General features: G+C 42.2%; 1 protein-coding gene across 50 annotated transcripts in view; it reads left to right on the forward strand.

Moving 5' to 3' along the window:
* Positions 1–22,153, forward strand: part of ZBTB20 (zinc finger and BTB domain containing 20) — a 900,898-nt gene that overhangs the window by 843,956 nt on the left and 34,789 nt on the right. For all 50 annotated transcript variants that reach the window (XM_071214788.1, XM_071214799.1, XM_071214789.1 and 47 more), the window contains one exon: positions 18,801–20,405. In XM_071214788.1, the coding sequence (XP_071070889.1) occupies positions 18,821–20,405 (1,585 nt within the window). In that variant the 5' untranslated portion in view covers positions 18,801–18,820. The remainder of the gene's footprint in view (positions 1–18,800; positions 20,406–22,153) is intronic.

Genomic DNA, 22,153 nt, shown 5'->3' on the forward strand with positions numbered 1-22,153 from the left:
AGAATAGACCAAAGGTAGGTGTTTAGAGGAACAGAATGTAGTTCAATTTTATACAGTACTGAATGAAACATGAGGGGTATACCCAGTGGAGACAACTAATGTAGAATTAGACATAGGGCACTGGAGTATAGGAGGAAGATTTGAAATTAGGGCTAGCAAATGCTTTGGCCAAGAGGCCATACTTTGAACCATGGATGTGGAAGTAAACTTTAAAGAAGACTTTCCTGAGAGAAAAAAGGAAGAAAGAACCTTGGGGAATATTTACATTAAGGAAAAAGGAAGAGAATGAAGAATCATTAAAAGAGGAAAAGAAAAGAGAACCTGAGCAATAGGAGGGAAGCCAGGATAGTGCAGAGAGATCATCAAAAAGGAGAGAGGTCAGCAATATTGAGTGCTGCAGACACAAGGGAGCAAGAGAACTGGGAAGAGACCACTTTGGATTGGAAGATTGTTGGGTTCCTAATGTCAACATAGCTGATCAGATGCATCACAATAATACTATTAAAAGGGATTAAGGCTCAAACAGGATGAATTTGGAAGCAACAATTAAAAAATACTTTTTAAAGAAACTGTCATTTCAAAAGAGAAATAAAGAATGGGTAACTCAAAAGCAGCGTAGTAGATACTTTTATGATACAGAAGACCCAACCCATTTATAGACTGAGGAATAAAAACCAGTGTTAAGGGAGATGCTGCAATTAAATAAGCAAGGCAAGAGGAAATTAGATCTCCCATTTCACAGAGCAATTGGAATGATAAATATTTATAAAAGAATTCTGAAAATGCTACCCAAACCCAGTGAATCACTAATTGTGTTACATTAGTTCTTTTTCTACTTCTTTCCAACATTGCTTTCTCTTCCTTCTAGCTAAAAAGAACTACTGTTTTTCAAGAATTATTACATGTCCTCCTCAGATGATTTTATAAATATTCACTCAGTTACTTAATTTCAGTTATCCCTAAACATTAGACAGAACGGAAGCAGACTTGGCCCAGTGGTTAGGGCGTCCGTCTACCACATGGGAGGTCCGCGGTTCAAACCCGGGCCTCCTTGACCCGTGTGGAGCTGGCCCATGCGCAGTGCTGATGCATGCAGGGAGTGCCCTGCCACACAGGGGTGTCCCCTGCGTAGGGGAGCCCCACGTGCAAGGAGTGCACCCCGTAAGAAGAGCCACCCAGCGCGAAAGAAAGTGCAGCCTGCCCAGGAAGGGCACCGCACACACGGAGAGCTGACACAACAAGATGACGCAACAAAAAGAAACACAGATTCCCATGCCACTGACAACAAAGAAGCAGACAAAGAAGGACACGCAGCAAATTGACACAGAGAACAGCAGACAACTGGGGCAGGGGGGAAGGGGAGAGAAATAAATTAAATTAAAAAAAAAAAAAACATTAGACAGAGGACGGGTATCATACCCTTTTGGCATCTAAATTTTCCAAAATTTTAAAAATAAGTTATCTCCAAGTCTAATCCTTTTAAAAACACCTGTCTGTGGACATCTTGCACAGGAGTCCCAATTCAAGTAGTCCTGTAGTTACTAATAACCGGCCTTTGTATTGGTCTTATGCCCTCTGTATTGTCATTAGCCATCCTTGGGTTCATTACTCGTGGGTTTTTAAAAGCTGTGTAGTTAGAGTATATTACTCTCCTTGATGGTTAAAGGCATCCCTAGGGTTTACGTCACCTGGGCAACACAAAATCTGCAATTATGTCTGCTTCGGGATGATAATCTGGAACCAAATAGATCAAGTGTTACTTTAACCTGCTCTTAAATTACCTGTAAAACCAAATAAGATTATTTTAGCACTACTAGAAATTATATAAACTACCACATGGAAGAATTTTGAACATGAGTCTTTATAATTTCACAAGGCAGAATGAATTCATATTTGATGTCAAAATGGACCTTGAGTTTTTTGCTTTCCTCTCCAATTCCAAGAAACAATTTACTCCTACTCACTCATCCTGAATAGTTTCAGCTAGGTTAATGTTGTCGGTTTTACACTAAGATCTCACAGAGTATTAAATCAGGGCAAACAGAATATGGGGAAGAATCTCAAGAAGTTGTAGCTAAACTAACTTTGTCAATCACTTCCTTGCTATAATCACTTCCTTTCCTGTCTAATCAATTATTGTCTCTTTCCTCATATCTCAAATGGGTATTTGGATTTAAAGAACATAATGGAATAAAGATGTATACAAATTTGAGCTATGAGCACAATTCCATGTCTCGTGGAAAAGACACATGCAAATTCTGAACTTGAAACCCTTTTAAGTTCACCGCTGGAAAGAGGAACCATGTCCTTTTTTTGGGGAAGTACTGTAGGTCTCTGCATGCAGACCTGGGTGTTTTTTTCCAAATTGGGTGGCACCTGCAGAGATCTGGCCTATTACATTTGATTCCTAGTGTGAAGGTCTCAGAGGGGTGATTGGATCTTGGGACTACTGAGGTAGCCTAATAATCCTGCGCTAACACACCAAGAGGAGCTTCCGAGAGGGCCCAGTTTCCTTGGACAGTGACACAGGCAGAGGCTTGAGGCAGAAAGGTACAGTGCCCACCCCATCCAGAGCAGAAGGTCTTGGCATGGAAGCTGCAGGCGCCACTAGTACCATGACTGGGCCTCTTTCTCAGAGTCAGCAAACCTCCCGAGAAGATATGCACATGTGCGTGCAAACCTATGTGTGCCTTTTCCTGAGACATGAGTTTGCAGCTGTCATCAGATTGGGACCCGAGAACTAAAAGAAGGAAAGAACCACTTCTCCGAGATATATCCCAATCAGAATCTGCCACCTGCAACCTGGCCCTCACGAGTGAACTGAGGCAAGGAGGAGAGGTCTGAAGTGAACATTCAGGAGCTCTTTGTGGCTCCTTCAATATGCCTGCAGGGCTGGGGCAGGTGTGATAACAGAATTCTAAAGCCACTTCTTAAATACTGTTGATCATGGACTAAGATATGGGCCCTGCGTTTTTTAGAAAATATTTTCTCAACCCATGTTCTAGTTATTTGTTCCTTCCAATGGGAGCTTTGGCCTATGAAGACGTTTTGTGTGCCTTTACTTAGCCTCCCTCTACTTCTACTTCCTCATGTTCATAAAGGGAATATAATAAACTCATAGGGTTGTTATGAAGATTAAGTGGAATGCAATATGTAGAGTCCCTAAAACAGCACCAGATAGTCATCACTTAGTGAATTTTAGCCTTAGCTATAGTGTAATGCTCTAAATCACTACATAAAAATGAACTAAAATATTTGCAATGTAAGTGATGGTTGTAGCAGGTGCCCCTTCTTCCCCCTGAGAATGATGGAGACTCAGAAGCCCCACATCTTTTGTGGAGATCATGTGTCAGACAGCTACCCTCTTCAGTCCAGGAAAACACCAGCGACCCTCTCTGCCACTCGCTGGATTCAGGCCCGAGTAGACTAGGAAGCCTACCCATTATCTTTGGGCTTCTTTTATTCCCTCATTTGTCTTCTTTTCTTTCTTCTAAAAATGGAAGAGGATTAATGCTTACTAATAAGCTTCCACTTTGCATCAGATACATTATCTTATATCATTATTACAAAACACCCCCAATTTACAGGTAAGGAAAATAGGGTTCAGAGAAGTTTTAAAAGTCCTTTCTGAATACTTTCTTCTTGGTATAGAGGAGGTTTTTCATGTTAACCTTTGCCTTTCTTCTTGTCCTTAAGTGTATTCCAAACAGTGTGATATTTTCACGGGGTAGGATGCATCGTAGACTCTGTACATGCCCTTGCTATACATCCTTAGATGTCCTCTCACTACAGCCCCCTCCAGCCCTAATACCTGAAGAGGGCACAGCATCAGACACTTAGAGTGGGCAAACTGCTGTGCTACCACATCAGAAAACCTTTTCCAAAGAAATATACTTACAGGTGAAGAAATGCATCTTCTGTGTCTTTAAGAGGCAGACTGCCTGATGACTTCAGAGTATTTCGAAATAATCCAAAATAGAACAAAAGTTACAAGAGAAAATGTGTTTCCTACTGCAGAGGAGGCTTGCTCTTAAACACCTTGCTTACCTGCCCTCCAGTCTGAAGGCATTTGCAGTAGTTCAGAGGAAAAACATAATCTTAAGAAATTCCTTAAGACCCATTGCCTCATCCTTGTACCTAGTAAGCCTCATTGTACCTAGTGAACCTTCCCTTCCCATGGTGCCTACAGTTTTGTTTTTTTTCCCTCTCCTCTTCCCCTCTCGCCACAGTTGTCTGTTCTCTGTGTCTATTTGCTGCATGTTCTTCTTTGTCTGCTTCTGTTGTTGTCAGAAGCACGGGAATCTGTGTTTCTTTTTGTTGCGTCATCTTGCTGTGTCAGCTCTCCATGTGTGCAGCACCATTCCTGGGCTGGCTGCACTTTCTTTCGCGCTGGGCGGCTCTCCTTACGGGGCGCACTCCTTGCACATGGGGCTCCCCTACGCGGGGGACACCCCTGCATGGCACGGCACTCCTTGTGCACATCAGCACTGCGCATGGGCCAGCTACACATGGGTCAAGGAGGCCCAGGGTTTGAACTGGGGACCTCCCATGTGGTAGACAGATGCCCTAACCACTGGGCCAAGTCCACTTCCCCCTACATAGTTTTTGGTAATGCGTGAAGATAATTTTGGACATTTGCTTCTCAGAATTTCTGCTCATTTTTGCTGCTGAGTACAAAATTCTAGAGACTCATAGGCATAGAACTTGATCTATAAGTCTCTTAGTATAGTAATAGATCGAATGCTAAACTAGATTGTTTGCAAGTCTGAATAAACCCCAAGTCAGAGCTTTAAAATAATAACTTACCGAGTCATGATTTCTGCATCTCATATGCAGTATTCCTTAAATCACATGTTGATGGCTAATCAGCAGAATCCAAAGACGCAAATTAGATGGTACAATATTTACAGAGAAAATATATGTTAGCTTGAAAAGTAACGATCCTCGGGGATACAGTCACACACACACACACACACACACACAATGGTAGCAGTTGCAATCTGAAGTCTCAACATTGTAGCCGAGAACAGAGTGAATATAACAAAAGAAAGAGGAAGATTTAAGACAGTACAACTGCATTAAAGAAGCCTGGACCTTCAAGAATTATGCTTCAGAAAGAGTCAGAAGAAATACTAGGTAAGATGAATTATTCCTGTTTCTCAAATAATGTTCTAGCAGCTAAGTTATTAAATGTTTATTTAGGGGGGAAAAAATTCCATGAGGCTAGAAATCCCGTCTATCTTGTTCACTGCTGGATCCCTAGCACCTAGCAAAGTACTTAGCCATAGTAGATGCTCAGCAAATGTTTGTTGAAAGAAGGAAGCACAGAGAATTGAGCAAAAGGTAAGGGTAAGCACCTAACCATTTGTAAGAATACAGGTACTGATTTTTAACCTGTATTTTTTTTTTCATTCAGATTACCTACACAACAAAGTGCATTACAGATACCCTCTGTTATTTATGCTGGGAAACAGAATAGCTTTCTTTGGATGTAGGCTGATACATATTTTGATTCTAGTAGCAATATGGCAGGGTTAAGGTCAACTTTGTAGTATAATCTGGTGCCTGTTTTTGATAGATATCATGGAAATAGATACTTATTTTCAAGATGCTCAAACAGATGATTAGGCAAAAGCTCCAGCAAACCTTGAAACAACAAAAAGGAAAGGTTTTCCCACTCCCACCTCCCATCACTGTAACATCCTGCAGTTTTCTGCAACCCCACACCCTCCGCCTTGTTCACCCCTCTTCCCGGCTATACAAGAATACAGCTTGTGACTGTCAGTCTAGCAAGGAGACAGTTCCTGAGAAATCCACCCCGCACCCCCGCACACACACACAGAGTGCTCCCAAACTCCTCTTACAGGAGTGGCATGGTTTGATCAGCAGCCTGCAAAGCTGGCCCAAGGAAACAAGCGCTTGGCATAGAGTCTCAGCAGCCTCCTGCTGGAGGGACTCTGAAAGGTGGCGCTTCACGCCCACCCTCCCTCAACTGGCTGGACAGTAGAAAGATGTGTAGGAAAACACATTCCTGGCTGAACGAATAGAGGATTAAATGAATGAAAGATGAGTTCACTCCTCCAGAAGTTTCCGCCATCCCACTTGAATAGAAAGCTAACTTTGAAGCCACTCTGTTCTCCATGGCACGATTTTTTGTAGCCTCAGCTTTGGAATATGTTTGCCATCTGCTGCCAGTACATAGGACTAAGGAAGTATTGGGGTGGGTAGGAGGAGGCCAGGAGGCAAGAAATGAGACACTTAAAACGAGCCGATGATCTCCTTTGTGTTGGAGGCTAGGTTTCAGAACATTAGACCTATACTTCAAGAACAGAACACCAGTGTCTTACGCCACACCAGGCGCCGGCATATCAGATAAGGCCTGTGCTGTGTGGTGGTCAGTCACCGCGCCTCAAGAAGTTCTAAATAAAATTAAAGAGCAAACTGGGAAAACTGAAAGGAGAAAAGGCTGAGGGTTAAATGTAATCAGGAGGGCTCTACAGATAAGCGTCTTCAGGGTTACAGTTAGTTCAAAAAGGAATCTAATTAAAGAGTTGGAAAATGCTATAAGTCCCAGGAACTTAAGGATCTTTCTAAGAAGCGAGACACTTTTCCATTCATTGTGATCCCTTAGTAGATCCTTTAGTAGAATCTCGGGGCGAAAGTGACCTAACTCTTATGCACTGTTGTGGATTTAAACAGTTAATTAAGAGTTACATACTGCTGTACTAGAGGCACTGTTGGGCGGTCCTGGAAAAACGGAAAAGGCTGGCAAGCCAAGTCACTGAGACTGTAGAATATCTCTGAAAATCAGTCTCTCATACAGAGGCCCCTAGTTTCCCTGATTTTATCTGTATAAATTGTTGGTCATGGCACCAGAATCATTTGGATAATTTATATACTGAAATATCATGCTGGAGAAATTATTATAATTTATGATATTATATAAGCTCAGGATATGCATTGTAAAAAGTAATGATGATGATTGCAGTAAAATTAACTGTACTTTTTGAAAAAAGTTACCTAGTTGACTAAGTACATTTGGAGACAAGTATTGTTTTACATTCAATAGTTTCTGTGCCTCGAGTTTGAACATTTTATAAGGTGAGGGTATAGAAATCATCCTTCTTGCCATGCAAAGGAATACTCTCATTGGAGCTGTATTTATTAGTATAAACTTAGCCACACTGACAATCCTAGGCATGCAGAATATCACTTTCAAGAGCGCAGAATGGGACAGCAGGCACCACAAGATTCCAAAGTGCAAGTTCCTCTCTTCTGCCATGAGGCCCTTGAGAGCAGGGCTGGTCTTGAGAGCAATGCGTCACACTTGGTGCCTTGGAGTACTGAGTCAGTAAATATTTGTTAACTGTGTCAGCTCTGGCTTTGACTCCTGCCTGCCATCAGGGACAAGTCACACAACTGCGACTCAACCACAATTAGAATATTAGTTATGCCCTAAATTTATCCCTTTACAGTTTCTCTTCCTAGGAACCCTAAGGGCCCCTGTATTCTATTTCATTTGTCTCCACAACATCCCTGTGAAGCATGAGCATCTTTATTTTGCAGATGGGATAACTAGTCCACAAAAGAATTAAGCAATTCTTTGTCTTTAACTATGAAATGGTTGCTAATCTGTATACTAACCCAGCTCATTGTACTATTTTCACATTATTTCGGGTTTCCCAGGCAAAGGACATATTTTATCTTTCTCATTATTATTTTTAATTAGTTTTCCAAAAAGTTGAGATAAAAACAGAATCTAACAAATATCCCATGGAGATATTTGGTGTTCTCTTTTCTTTCAAAAATAAATTAAGACCTTCTCTTCTCCTCTCTGCTGGCTCTCTCGGCAGATAGTCAAAATCCCATGCCAATTTTCAAATGAATAAGGGCTCATTCTAATAGCTTGATCACAGTCCCTCTGTTGAAGAAACAGCCTTTTAACTCCATGCCTGGACACTGCAGAAGTTACTTTTTGTGATAAACGTCAACGGTTTGGCCTGAAGGTATTTGAACAGCACTAATATCTAACCTGGTTGTGAGTTCAGCAATAAATTTATACTCAGTATGTGAAAAGTCAAAGAGAAAACTGTCTTATATTCTCTGGTGACCTACACAAAACATTGCATATTTACTTTGTAAATGAGGACACCCAGTGGCCACCAAGGGAAAAGATACTGAACAATCCCTGACACTGTCAATGCAAATTTAAAAACCCATTATCAGAGCTGATTGATAGAAAGCTCTGTAACACCTGTTACCAAAGCAGTTTAGCTTCCCTAAATTACAAGAGTGGTGGGAGTTTAGCTTGATCATTTGTATACACATCGCAGATGGATCGTCTCTTCTCACTTTGAGTTACAAGATGTGGCTCAGCTCTGAGTTCCACTAAGTTCTCAGCCGACAGGAGGACCCAGTATGCAGTGTCTAGGAGGAAATGAAGTCAGGGAAGAGGGGATAATAGTCTGGCGTTTGTCAGAAATCACTACTGAGAAACCCAGATCTTAAATTGATACCAAAAATTGACCCGTCATGGTTCCCTGCTGAGAGGGGGCAGGGTCCTCAAGGACAGGAAGGGCAGCATTACAGAGCGCTTCTTCGCGGACTGGAGGAGAGCGCCCCAGGTCCACAGCGACCGTCACCGTGTCTGTGATGTGCGATGGAGTGCTGGCCTAATGAGTACTCAGGCAGGAGCCGCTCAATGTCAAGAAATGTGTTGGGCAGTTTCAGGGATCCAGTCAGGTGTGTATGTGTGTGTGTGTCAACATATACACTTAATATGTATGAGGTTGTGGTTACATGTTTAGAGCAAGGCAAGATATTAGCCTTCAAGATTCTTCTTATGAGACAAAACAGGCATACATATGAAAAAAGAAAGAAAGAAAGTGGGGGGGGGTGCTATATTGTACTACTAAGGACTAAATCCTGTGATAGCAAGTTCAAATTTATTTCTCAACATTCATGTGCAAGAAACATTCATTTTTCTAAGTCAAGTTAAATTGGAGGCTCCTATAACCAAGTTAGCAAGAAATTCAGTCAAATTTCAGGGTTGCCTTCCCCTCCCTAGATTTGAGCAGGACAGGCATGTAAGGGAAGGGTGGTTTCTCAGTCTGTGATGGGCTCCACCATTGCTGTCGCTTGTCTACCCCTCAGAGGCGAGTGAGCCTGATCCTTCTGCCTGCCAGCACTGCTGGTCTTCACCAGTGGGAATTAAGAAAAGGAAGAACTCAAAATGGACTCCAATCACCGAAGGAAACTTCACAGAGAAGGAATAACTTTGATTAGGGTTCTTGAAGTGCATATACGATTTGATGAGTAGAGAATGCACAATAATTTCAGAATTCAGGACAAAATCAGAAAGGATAAAAAAAAAGAGAATTAAGAATGACTGCAACTTGCACAGGATGGCAAAATTACCAAATTCTTCAATTAGCACAGAGAGTTTATTTGGAGGAAAAAAGAGAAAATCAGATCAGTTCAAATCAGTGAAGTAAGAAAGTGAGAATGTTAGCTATAGCTATAGAATACTCTTACAGTATACTCTCTGACCTTTAAGTCTTTTTTCCTATAATATATAAAAAATAATAAAATAATTAAAATAAAATGCCTTATTCCTCAGTAGAATAAGGATGAAGTTTGATTTCTACTTCACATATTTACCAGTGACTCCCAGGGTTTTGAGTTCTATCTGACAACACTTATTTAGAATCTTTCACATCTCAGCATGAGCCAAAACAAACAAAATAAAAGAACTTACATCTCATTCTTTCTTAAAGAAATCTTGTACCTGATCTATAATGGATCACCCTGATGGGCAAGTGAGATGTAGTTTCAGCTACTCTCTTAATCTGGTCCACATCAAATCACCTCTGTGTTTCCATCTTAACCAGTCATCCAGAAAAACAGGTTTACATTTTCCCTCTCTTTTGGGATAGAACGTCTTTACTCCTGAGTAAAACAATCTCTCACAACTTCAGGCCACATCTTCCATAGATAAATATTGCAGCCCTGTCCTGCCAACAGAGAGATATACTTGAAAACCAGTTGTCACATTGGAGGCAACTTAATTTTTTCAGGAAGACCCAAGCAAAGACAACATTTGAGCATAAATTTGAAGACCTGCTTCAAAAGCAGTTTTAGAACACTAAAGGAAGTTCTGTGAATTGGGAAGCTCTGTGATTATTTCAGTGAGAAAGCTTTTTTAAAATGACACTGTGGGATTCTGTTTTCTCACTCATTGATGTCCAGATAAAAGTTTTTCCAAAGTCAAATAAATTAGTTTCTTACCTAACTATACTTTATTACCAGTTGATGATACTTTCCAAAGGAATGCCATTCCTGGGAGTTATACTGGATCTTTGAACTCACTAAAAATTTTTTTCCTTTAAAATAAGTATAGGATGATGTTGAGATCAAAGGAACAGATTACTAAGTAAAAGATGCTAATTTTTGTATAATCACCTTTTAAATTTATAGTTCCTTCTCAAGCAAAATAAGGGACTCTTACTAACTACAACCCTTTTTTAAAATTTTTTAATTATCTTTTTTTTTAAGTTAATAGATCACATAAAACGTTACATTAAAAAACATGAGGTTCCCATATACCCTACTCCCCACCCCCATCAATTTTTTTAATTGTATTTTTTTGGAGATACACTGTAGATCCCTTTTTAAGGCCTCATCCAAGGCCAAGTTCAAACTGCATAACTTTGTGAGTTTAACTAGATCCTTTTGTTCATTTTTGTTCCCCACCCATGGATGCAGCATCTCTGTTTTTTTGTTCCCCAGATTTAGTGAACAAAGGAAAAGGTTACAATAGGGCAGCAGCTAAATTTGTAAGGAAAGAGCTTTAGAGAAAAAAAATCAAACTACTAAAAAGGTGTCTCAAAAGGTTTACAATATAAGAGGATTTTAAAGGCATCAACCTCAGATTTCATTGACTTTTTTCCTTAGTCACAGCAGGTCCTACCTTCTCAAGAAAAAAAGCCATTTCACTTAAACTTTGGAGTGAAGGCATAGGTATCTTTCAGAATGTTGTCTGGAATTATAGCTATCCAATGCCTTTGTTCTCAGAGTTAAAACTCTGCTTTCACAAGCATTGCTAGAAGGAGTAAAGGAGGTGTCTGAACATTCCATGTTTTATTTCACTGTAATCAGGTATTCTAAAATAGAAATTCATAAAGCATGTAGCTTGATAATACCCCAAACTGAAGTACATAGCTTATTTAGAATTGGTTCTATAAGTTAATGTTCAATTACTCCTTGATTAATTGTTTGAGTATACCCTTACCTCATAACTAAAGACATTTAAGTTGACTTAAAAGAATATTCATTGTATTAATAAATATATATATACAATTATAATAAATCAGAGTAGAGATAAAATAAGGAATTGACAATATGATGAGGCTGGGATAAATTTTATCTAGAAAACATACCATAGGGTCCTTCATAAATGCCAGCATTTGGCCTAAAGATTCTGAGACCCCTAGTAAACAGAGTCAAGAGGGAAACATGATTAGTTATGAGATTCACATAGTCTAAAAAGATAAAAGCAGAACACAGCTTTTCCTGAGCTCTGAAGTCTGGGAGAAGTTGACTGATTAATGTACATATCAAGTATCCAAAGTTCTTATGGATGATTTCTTCCATTGTTTCAGGTTTTAAATCATCTATGTCCATATGGGTTCTTTTACAGAGAGGTATTCTCAGCAAATGTTTCACTAAATGAATTTGGTGAAAATTCAAGTGTCCCAAGAATTACTTTCATCCATAAATCAGTCATTTTTGCAACTTTGGACCTAATACATTTCTTCGTCCCTTCTTAGGAATAACAGCAGACTCATCTAGGAACCAGACAAACCAGGGTCCTGAGGAAAGTCACAGAAATGGAGAGTCTCTAGGGCCAAGAGGAAATGCTTCCCTGGAATTAGTTCTCCCTTTGGGCTGATAATCCTACTTGTAAGGTCCATGAGTGCCCAGCCTTCAGACGAAGTTTAAAATTCCTATTTTTGGATAAAGTGAAGAGAGGAAAAAGGTGGTCAGGACTAGAGTAAAAGTCCGTATTTGGGGATGGGCCCAAGGATTATCGGGCAAATGTGTTCTTAGTTCACAATTTCTCCCCCTTATTCCTCAAACCTGAAGCTTCAGAAAACTTAATAGTGTGACAGCAGATGAAAGCAAGGAAAGAGGGAGAAAAGGAGGCAAGTAGAGAGGGAAGCAGGCAGGCTACCTGTTAATAGAACTCAGAGCTTTCAAGTCCACCTTTAGCTAAAGTGAACTCAGTTATGTTGGCTGGATTAGAAGGGCCCATTAAGTTTGTTTTTAATTTTTATTCAGTTTATAGCACATTATCTAATTATTTCTCAATCTTAAAGGGTATTTCCTAGCTCTTCTCTAGATTTTTGTTGTCAAAGAGAAGCCATCCACTTGGATAAAAACCTGATTCAAACCAAATTTTGTTAAATAATGGTTACCAAAATTTGGTAAATAATGGTATGTATACACATTCCATTTCTCTGGAGAACTCTGAGTAATATACCCCTAAAACCCATGCATAAACTTATTTAAAGTGTGCTCTAGGATGTTTCATGGATGAATGAAAATCAAGAAATAGTAAAGACGTATCCAACCACAATATTGAGATCATTAATATAACAGTGTTTTAAACACTTTAAGCAAACTAGTAATTTCGTTATCTTTGCCCAGCTAAATTAATAAGTAGTAGCTATGAAAGTACATAAGGCAGTCCCCAACTCTCATAGGTAATATGTTTCAAAAAAATGTGTTTGAAAATCAGATTTCTGAAAGCTGAGCAACTGATTTAAGTTCTATGAGAAGGGTCTGTTATCAGCAGCTTAAAAATGTGATGAAATTCCTGAAGGTTCCTGCTTGCTGAGCTTAGACAATCTGGAAGTTAGAGGAGAACCCTCACTAGGAGATGGCTCAAGCCATCCCCCTTTTCTTCCAGGAGTGGGGAAATGAAGGAGTGTAATTCTCCTTCTCCTAGGCTGATGACCCTCCCATGGTCCTCCTATGGGGGCAGTGACAGCTGGGATGTGCCAGGTAATGGAACCAGGATAGGAGAGAGAGGTCTTATTCTACCAGTCACCTCCCACTTGAATAGGTGACTTCCCCAGTACCCCTAGTGCCCTTAAAGATTGTGGAGGTGCCAATGAGATAGAAAGAGAATTAGGTACCTGATGAGCCTTCTGCTCTGGATGGTGGGCCCTGTGAACAAGTCATCCTGATGCCTCCTACAGCTCAGGGACTAAGCAAGTCCCTCTTAGTGTATAGGTGGAGTAGATAAGACTGAGGTCCCGCCCCTGGCATGGCAATGGATGTGAATTTAGGAAATAAGAGGACTGAGTTACCACAAGCATTCCTGCTTTCTCCAAAGTAGACAGGCCTTTTCCTAGTATGACCACCTTGGTAAGAAGGACTTGCATGTGATAGCTTAGGATCATCATTAATCACCTAATATATGAAACGTCAACCCCAGCATAATAAATGCATCAGGGTATGATGTGGGAAAGACTGTGGTGTATTACTATGTGGTTGGCTTGTGGAGGTCTGGCCACCCTAACCCTGTTTCATGGGCTGATTTCCCTCATCTGAGTCTGGGGCTTGAGGGTTTTTCAGCCTGGCCATTTGACTTAGGCCAGTTGATTTGGTTTCAATTTGAGGGCTGATGTTTCTTCCCAAGTCACAGAGACTTCAAATTCCTATCCCTCTCTACAGCATCTCACCTTGAACTAGTCTCATTTTATATATACTTTTGCTCTCCTCACTGAGAAAGGACTGGATTTCACACCTAATTAAAAGAGATTGTATTGCCTGCTGTTTCCTTTCTTGATTCTTTTCCCTTGTGCATGGCAGCATTTTATTCTCATGCTAAATCCTATCCCCGGACCCCCACAGTTTAAGGGACTGGCAGGAGCAGAGTTCCTATAAAACAAAGAGTCAGGCAGGCCCTCTATCACCTATTTCACAACAAACCCTTCCGTACTCACCCTGCTTCAGCCCCATCCATATTGTAGCCTCTCAGAGAACACGATCACTTACCCTGCAGCACCATTTTCAATGGTAACATCCCTTCCATGTTCTAATGAATGCCGTCACAGGCTGACTTTCTGTTTTCACTCGGGAGAAAAGGAGTTAGACAATAATTTTAAAACACACGCAACTATTTTTATCACTTTTTCATTTTGCCATCAGTTCTCTGTTCATAGCACTGTGGGTCTTTTTGGAAGGTTGGGAGTGGAGAAGCCCCAAATACACATCATAATCTGTGTAAAATTGTATGGTTTTGAAGAATTAAGAGGTTTGTTTTTTTGTTTTTTTGGTTTTTTTTTTGAATAGGCCAATTGCCTATTCAGTGCCAATCTAGGAAAGAATGGAGTTAGCATTTTCACACCATTCCTTCCTATACAGTCCTTGAATAACCTTCTAATCAAGATTTGATTTCAATGGGGGGGAAAATCTTCTACAGTAGAGTATTTCAGATTTATTCCTATACATTAATGCCCATTGGATGAAAAGGACATGTTTCACAAAAGCCCGAACTTCGCCTTGCTGTGGCAGAAACTTTTTCCCACTGTATTAGTGTTCAAAAGAAAAGAAAGCCTGGGAAAGGAATTGCTTCAGCATTGTGTGCTAGAGGCACGAGGCGCGCCTCAATGGAGCGTCAGTTCTACCATCGCGTCTGTACCCATATCAGCAAAAATGAGTCAGCCTTTCATGGCTGCTCTCTTCTGTGCAGGGCCAGAGTACTCAGGGAGTGTTTCAAGTTTGTGTAGGCTTGTCAGGTTGTGTATGTGTGCAGGTTTGAGTTTGTCTCTGTGGCTTTTAATGATTTTAGGGACAACATTACTGAACTATTCAGAACTTAGAATATTTAACAGATAATTTTGGGCTGTGGTCGTCTCTATAGGGCTACCTGATTGTTTAGATAGACTAAATGTATAATCCATTTCAGTTGAACAAGCAGTTTGAACTTTTTCATGAGATTGCGGTGTGTATATGTGAACATCTGGGATATAATCACATTTTTTTGCTATTGACCATTTCCCATCTTTAAAGCAGTGTTCATCATTACTTTCAGTGTCTTTATTTTCTCTTCTATGTCTTGAGAATCAGGATGGTTCTAGAACTCCAGGCAATAGATATTTAAATTCCTCAGAGATCCAGCATTATGAAGTGCAAAGACCATCAAGAGATATGGATTCTACTCCTTGACCCTACAACTTAATACCTATCTGTATAACTTTGGGCTAGTCATTTAGACATTTTGAGCCTCAATTTCCTCTTATTTCAAATAGAAATAATAAGACCTGTCCTGAGAGCCTATAGGATTGTTGCAAGGAATGAATGAGATGTTTCATGTGCAAGAGTTTTATATATTGTAAAACACCACGCAGATTTTAATTGTGATAATTAAGATACAGCTTCTCAGAATTTTCTGCAAGAAAACAACTCTGTCATTTATGGCATTTCTAGTGGTAGCATTGTGATTGGTGCTGTGAGCAAAGGTGTGCTTAAAGACTTTTCACCCATGTGGAAAAATAATTTTAATTAATCTATCAAAAAGAAAGTGATACTTTCTGCTCAAAGATGATGATTTTATCACAGATGCCACCCGTTTTACTGCTTACTGTTTTACTTAAATGAAAGAGACCATGGTAATAGTGCATTGTATGTAGAAAACTCCATTCTTTAGTGCCAGGAAATGTCGTTTTATCTCTTGCATCGTTCCATCTGTAAACTTTTTTAAAAAGTTCTTTTAAATTAGATGATTGGGACTATGTTGCTGAAGTCTCAAGGCCTGGAAACAGGAAAGCCATGCTAACTTCTGGGTATATTTACAAACCTACTGGACAAACCTTTTCACACAGCTTTACAGAAAACCCATGAATAACCAAGACCCAGACCTCCTCTAGGTGCAAAGCATGTGATACAGTGAAGCAGTGAGGAGTGTGAATGCCAGCTCTACCTCCTATTGCCTGTGTGGCCTTGGAGAAGTTTCTGAATTTCTCTGGTCTCAGTTTCCTCATATGTTAACTGAAGACAATAATACAAACTACTCCAAAGGGTCATTGTGAGAATTAAATGAAGTAATATACAAAAAATAGAGCATGTTATTATTGTCGTGGTATACATGCATGGGTAACGCAGTGAGAACTTGGAATTTCATCTACTGACTGATTTCCTGAACATCCTTCCTGGGTTGTTGGTGCCTCCCTTCAGGACCATATTTTATATTAGCACTTTATAGGGACCCACCATGATTCTTCAGGCTGGCAAAGAGAATTTGTTTTGCATAAGCCATGACCTAATGCAATATTTTAAGCATATAACAAACTTTGATAGAGGTTGGAACAAGAAGGAATTCTCTTACATGAATTAGTGCAAGTTGTCCCTTATCACTGAGTGTGAACATAGAGCCTACAGGCATCTATGAAGTTAAGTGGAAATATGGAAGACTGACTATGTGTAAGAATGGGAATGAAGGAAATGAATGATATAGAAAAGGCTGTGGTCCCAATAACTGAGCTCATCTGAGGAGACTGAGGGAGACAAGCTAGAAAGCTATTTGAGCTCAAACTTCCCTTAGCAGTTCCTCTATCTTAAGGCAGGAGAGTAAGAACCTGTAGGCATTCCTCCTGTCTGCAGGTTAGTACCTCTGGGTTTGCTACTCATAGCAACAATCAGTATTTAGGCCACCTGGGTTTGGAGGCTCACTAACTTGGCCTCTCCCTAGTTGATCACTTGGGAGTTGTGAAGGTGAGAAATGGGGAATCCCATAGAAGAAAGGTGTGGAGAGAGAGATTCCTTAGAGCTGAGAGGCAAGATAGGAAAATAGGAAAGAACTAAGACCTAGGGCTAAAACCACCTATTTTCCTTCTCAGTCCCTATGTTACCAACTGCCTTAGTTTTCCAGGGCTGCTTGTAACACAGTGCCATGGACCGGTTGGCATAAACAACAGAAATGTATTATCTCATGGTTCTGGAGGTTAGAAGTCCAAAACTAAGGTGTTAGTAGGGCCATCCTTGCTCCTATGGGGGAGAATCCATTCAATATCTCTCCCCTGGCTTCTGGTGGGTGGTCAGCAATTCATGGCATTCCTTGGCTTATGGTGGCATAAATTAGGCTCTGCCTCGAGCACACGGCCATCTCTCTCTCTGTCTCTCTTTCTGTGTCCAAATTTTCTCTCCTTAAGGATGCCAAGTCATATTGGAATAGAGGCCATCCTAAACCACTTTGGCCTCTTCTTAACTAATTACAGCTTCAGAAATCCTATTTACTAATAAATTCGCATTCATGGGAATGGAAGTTAGGACCTAAACATGTCTTTTTGGGTGACACAGTTCAATACATAACAGTTCACCCTCAAGCTCCCAAAAAGACATGTCCTTCCCATACCCAAAATCCATCCACCCCATCCCTACATCCCAAAAGCCTTAAGCTATTTCAGCCACAACTCTAAGTCCAAAATCTCACTTAAGTCAGTTATGGGTATGGTTCATCCTAGGGCAAAATTTCTCTCCCTTGTGAACCTGTGAAAGCTAGTAAACAAGTTACCTGCTTCCAAAATATAATCGTGGGACAAACATAGGATAGACATTCCCATCCTACAAGGGAGAAATTGGAAGGCAAAAAGGAGTCATGAGTCTGAAGCAAAACTCAACAGGGTAAATTCTATTAAGAGTCAAGACTTGAATGAAGACTGTGGCTGGATATTTTCTCAGAGCCTGCTGGAGCAGCAGCCCCACCCTCTCAGAACACCAGGACGGTGGACTCACCTTCTCCAAACACCAGGGAGCTCCTACTAGGAGCTGCTTGATACATCCCCTCTAGCAAGTGAATAGAGGGCAGCTATTACCTAGGGTGCTCATATATCCCAGTCCTTGTTTAACCTGTTATCCTGGCCTAATTGAGAACAGTGCCCTCTTTCACTCTCAAAAGTGCTGGGTTTGAATCATAAATCTGATCCCTAGCCTACCCCAGTCTCCAGGGTAAATGCTTCCATCTCTGACTTTTTTAGCATTCCTTCTTTGTTTAAACCCTATCAGCAAATGACCCATTTCACACAGAGCCACCCTTTTAGAAAGTGCACAAACAGGTTTTCAGAGTGGCAAGAATGCATAGAGGAAGCAGAGGACAAGTACCCTTTAACTGGCAAATTGCATTCTGTGGCCCATCCCTCAAGCTGAAAAACATTGTGGCAGCTGTTTGGTGGACATCTTAATTTGGAATGAATCCTCCAGTTTTCTGCACACATTGTGTGGGTTTTGGTAATGTGCTATATGAAATAATAAGAAAGGAATTAATTTTCTTTTTGAGTATTGTGAATAAAATAGGGAACTTCAATATGTTGGGGGGAAACGTAAGCTTTCCCAAAGGAGCTTTAGTGGAGGCAGAGAGTTCCATGAGAACAAGTCTTACATATGACTTTGAGTTCTTCTTTGCTGAAGTTGTAGGAGCTGCAGACAATTGACTCATCTGGTTATTAAGCCCCTGTACTTCAACCAATACCCCTGGCTGAAGCCCTGGGGTAGACTCCATACGGATTCAATACCCAAAAGAGCTGGGGTGCCAAGTCCGGAAGGAGGTCTAGTTTCACCAAGACATGGTCTCTTCAGCTTTAACCCCTATGCAACACCTGTCCGCCTCTCCAAGGAGTCTTGCTTATGTCTGCACAGAGGGTGCTTCTGGGAGGGATGAGCATTACCCAGCTGAGACTGAGCCAGCCAGCTCTGACCCATGCCCTGTTTTGTCCGTCTGTCTTGCTGTGTTGCAGGTGACATCAGTTGCAAGGGGATGACCGAGCGCATTCACAGCATCAACCTTCACAATTTCAGCAATTCCGTGCTCGAGACCCTCAACGAGCAGCGCAACCGTGGCCACTTCTGTGACGTGACGGTGCGCATCCACGGGAGCATGCTGCGCGCGCACCGCTGCGTGCTAGCCGCCGGCAGCCCCTTCTTCCAAGACAAGCTGCTGCTGGGCTACAGCGACATCGAGATCCCGTCGGTGGTGTCCGTGCAGTCGGTGCAAAAGCTCATTGACTTCATGTACAGCGGCGTGCTGCGCGTCTCGCAGTCGGAAGCCCTGCAGATCCTCACGGCCGCCAGCATCCTGCAGATCAAAACAGTCATTGACGAGTGCACGCGCATCGTGTCGCAGAACGTGGGCGATGTGTTCCCGGGGATCCAGGATTCAGGCCAGGACACGCCGCGGGGCACTCCAGAGTCAGGCACATCAGGACAGAGCAGCGACACCGAATCAGGCTACCTGCAGAGCCACCCGCAGCACAGCGTGGACAGGATCTATTCGGCGCTCTATGCGTGCTCCATGCAGAACGGCAGCGGCGAGCGCTCCTTCTACAGCGGCGCGGTGGTCAGCCACCACGAGACGGCGCTCGGCCTGCCCCGTGACCACCACATGGAAGACCCCAGCTGGATCACACGCATCCACGAGCGTTCGCAGCAGATGGAGCGCTATCTGTCCACCACCCCCGAGACCACGCACTGCCGCAAGCAACCCCGACCTGTGCGCATCCAGACCCTGGTGGGCAACATTCACATCAAGCAGGAGATGGAGGACGATTACGACTACTATGGGCAGCAAAGGGTGCAGATCCTGGAGCGCAACGAATCCGAGGAGTGCACGGAAGACACCGACCAGGCCGAAGGCACTGAGAGTGAGCCCAAGGGAGAGAGCTTTGACTCGGGCGTTAGCTCCTCCATAGGCACTGAGCCGGACTCGGTGGAGCAGCAGTTCGGGCCCGCAGTGGCGAGGGACGGCCAGGCTGAGCCCGCCCAGCCTGAACAAGCCACGGAAGCCCCTGCCGAGGGTGGGCCCCCGTCACACCAGCTAGAGACAGGCGCCTCCTCCCCTGAGAGAAGCAACGAGGTGGAGATGGACAACACGGTCATCACCGTCAGCAACAGCTCAGACAAGAGCGTCCTGCAGCAGCCTTCGGTCAACACGTCCATTGGGCAGCCATTGCCAAGTACCCAGCTCTACTTACGCCAGACGGAAACCCTCACCAGCAACCTGAGGATGCCTCTGACCTTGACCAGCAACACACAGGTCATTGGCACAGCGGGCAACACCTACTTGCCAGCCCTCTTCACTACCCAGCCTGCAGGCAGCGGTCCCAAGCCTTTCCTCTTCAGCTTGCCGCAGCCCCTGGCGGGCCAGCAGACCCAGTTTGTGACAGTGTCTCAGCCAGGACTGTCCACCTTTACCGCACAGCTGCCAGCGCCACAGCCCCTGGCCCCATCCGCAGGCCACAGCACAGCCAGTGGGCAAGGCGAAAAAAAGCCTTATGAGTGCACTCTCTGCAACAAGACTTTCACCGCCAAACAGAATTACGTCAAGCACATGTTTGTACACACAGGTGAGTGCACCCCTTCTGGAGACCTGGCAGCAGGGACCATGAGGGGGATGTGGGAAAGGAGAGGCAGGGAGATTTGAGGTCATCTTTCAGACTTCTAAGGAGACCCCATCATAAGCCATCTTCTAAAGTCCCATCTATGCCCCCATCATAGGAACGAAGTACTCTGCCGCCGAAAAATAAAATCACAGAAAGCCTTTATAGAGAAGGGCTGTCAGAGTTTGCCAGGGCAGGGCTGCTGTGACAAATATGACACAATGGGTTCACTTAAACAACAGGAATTAATTGTCTCGCAGTTCTGGAGACCAGAAGTCCAACATCGAGGTATTGCCAGGCCATGCTTTCTCCCAGAATCCATAGAATTCTGGTGCTAGCTTGGCTTGTGGAGACATCTCTGCCTCCATTGCATGGCAATTTCTTTCTCCTTCTCTGGCTTCTACTTCTGTGTCTAATATCCTTTACTTATGAGAACATTTGCCCTATTGGATCAAGGCCCACCCTCGTTAAGTTTGGCCACACCTTCATTAATAGTATCTTCAAAGTTCCTGTTTACAAATGGGTTCACCTCCATAGGTCTGGGGGTTAGGACTTGAACATGTCTTTATGGGGGACATGATTCAGTCCCTGACAAGGGCCAAACAGGAAAGCCTGATAAAGAATTTGCAGGTACAGTATACCTTAAATACATTGAGTTTTATAAAACACTCTTTGATACTAGGTGTTTAGAACTGGAAAAGTCCTTGGAGGTCATATATTCCAATCACTTCATTTTATAGGTCAGAGTCATACAGGGATGAGGGTTTTAGTCTAGACCAAGTTCTATATGAACCATCATTACGGAGAGGCCACAAAAAGGCTGATGTACGCTTAGGCTGCATTCATAGTCCCTGAAATGAGGAGGAGTGATGGATTCACAGCCTCTCTCTATTCTCTGTTAATTAATCTCTATTTTCCACATCTGTAGACCACACTCTGTTCTGGCATTGTATTTTAGAGGGAGTATAGACTAACTGGGACACATTCAGAGGAGCATAATTAGGATAGTGAAGAGACATGAAGCCAGGATATTTGAGGCATGGTTGAATGTGATAGGGTTGTTCTACCTGCAGAAAAGACTGATTCAGGGCCTTATAAAAGCCATAGTCTAGTTATTTGAGTTTGAGAGGCAAAACAATGTAGTGGTTAAGAGCTACAGTGGTTCAGAGTTGGACATGGATTCAACTGCTTGGATTTGATTTGGGCTTAGCTACTACCAAACTTTGTCACCTTGAGAAACTTACTTGACCTTTCTCTATTTCAGTTTCTTTGTCAATAAATTGGGAATAATTTTGGTACACTTTCCTTATAGTGCTGATTTAAGGATTAAATGAATTAATATATGAGACATTCATAGAATAGTTCCTGGCACATAATAAGCACTCTATAAATTGCAGCTATTATTATATTATTATTAGGATTAGGATTAGGATTAGGATGGGAGGGAGAAAGAGACATTAGGCTTGTTCTGTTTGGCTCTGAAAAGTAGAACTGGACCAATGGTTGGAAGCTATAGAATGATTTTTTCAACTCACTAAGAGAGAAAAAAAGTAAGTTAGCACTCAGATGGTTAGACTACCTTTCGATGGGAGTGAGTTCCCTGCTATTAGAGGTGTTCAGAGAGAGACTGGATGATCTTTTGGTAGAGATGTTGTAAAAGAGGGCTCATTAATGAAGTGAGTAGTTGGACATGAGATGGTGTTTCATCCCTGGAG

The sequence above is a fragment of the Dasypus novemcinctus genome, chromosome 4 (genome assembly GCF_030445035.2).
Source record: "Dasypus novemcinctus isolate mDasNov1 chromosome 4, mDasNov1.1.hap2, whole genome shotgun sequence".
In the NCBI taxonomy this organism is placed as follows: Eukaryota; Metazoa; Chordata; class Mammalia; order Cingulata; family Dasypodidae; genus Dasypus; species Dasypus novemcinctus.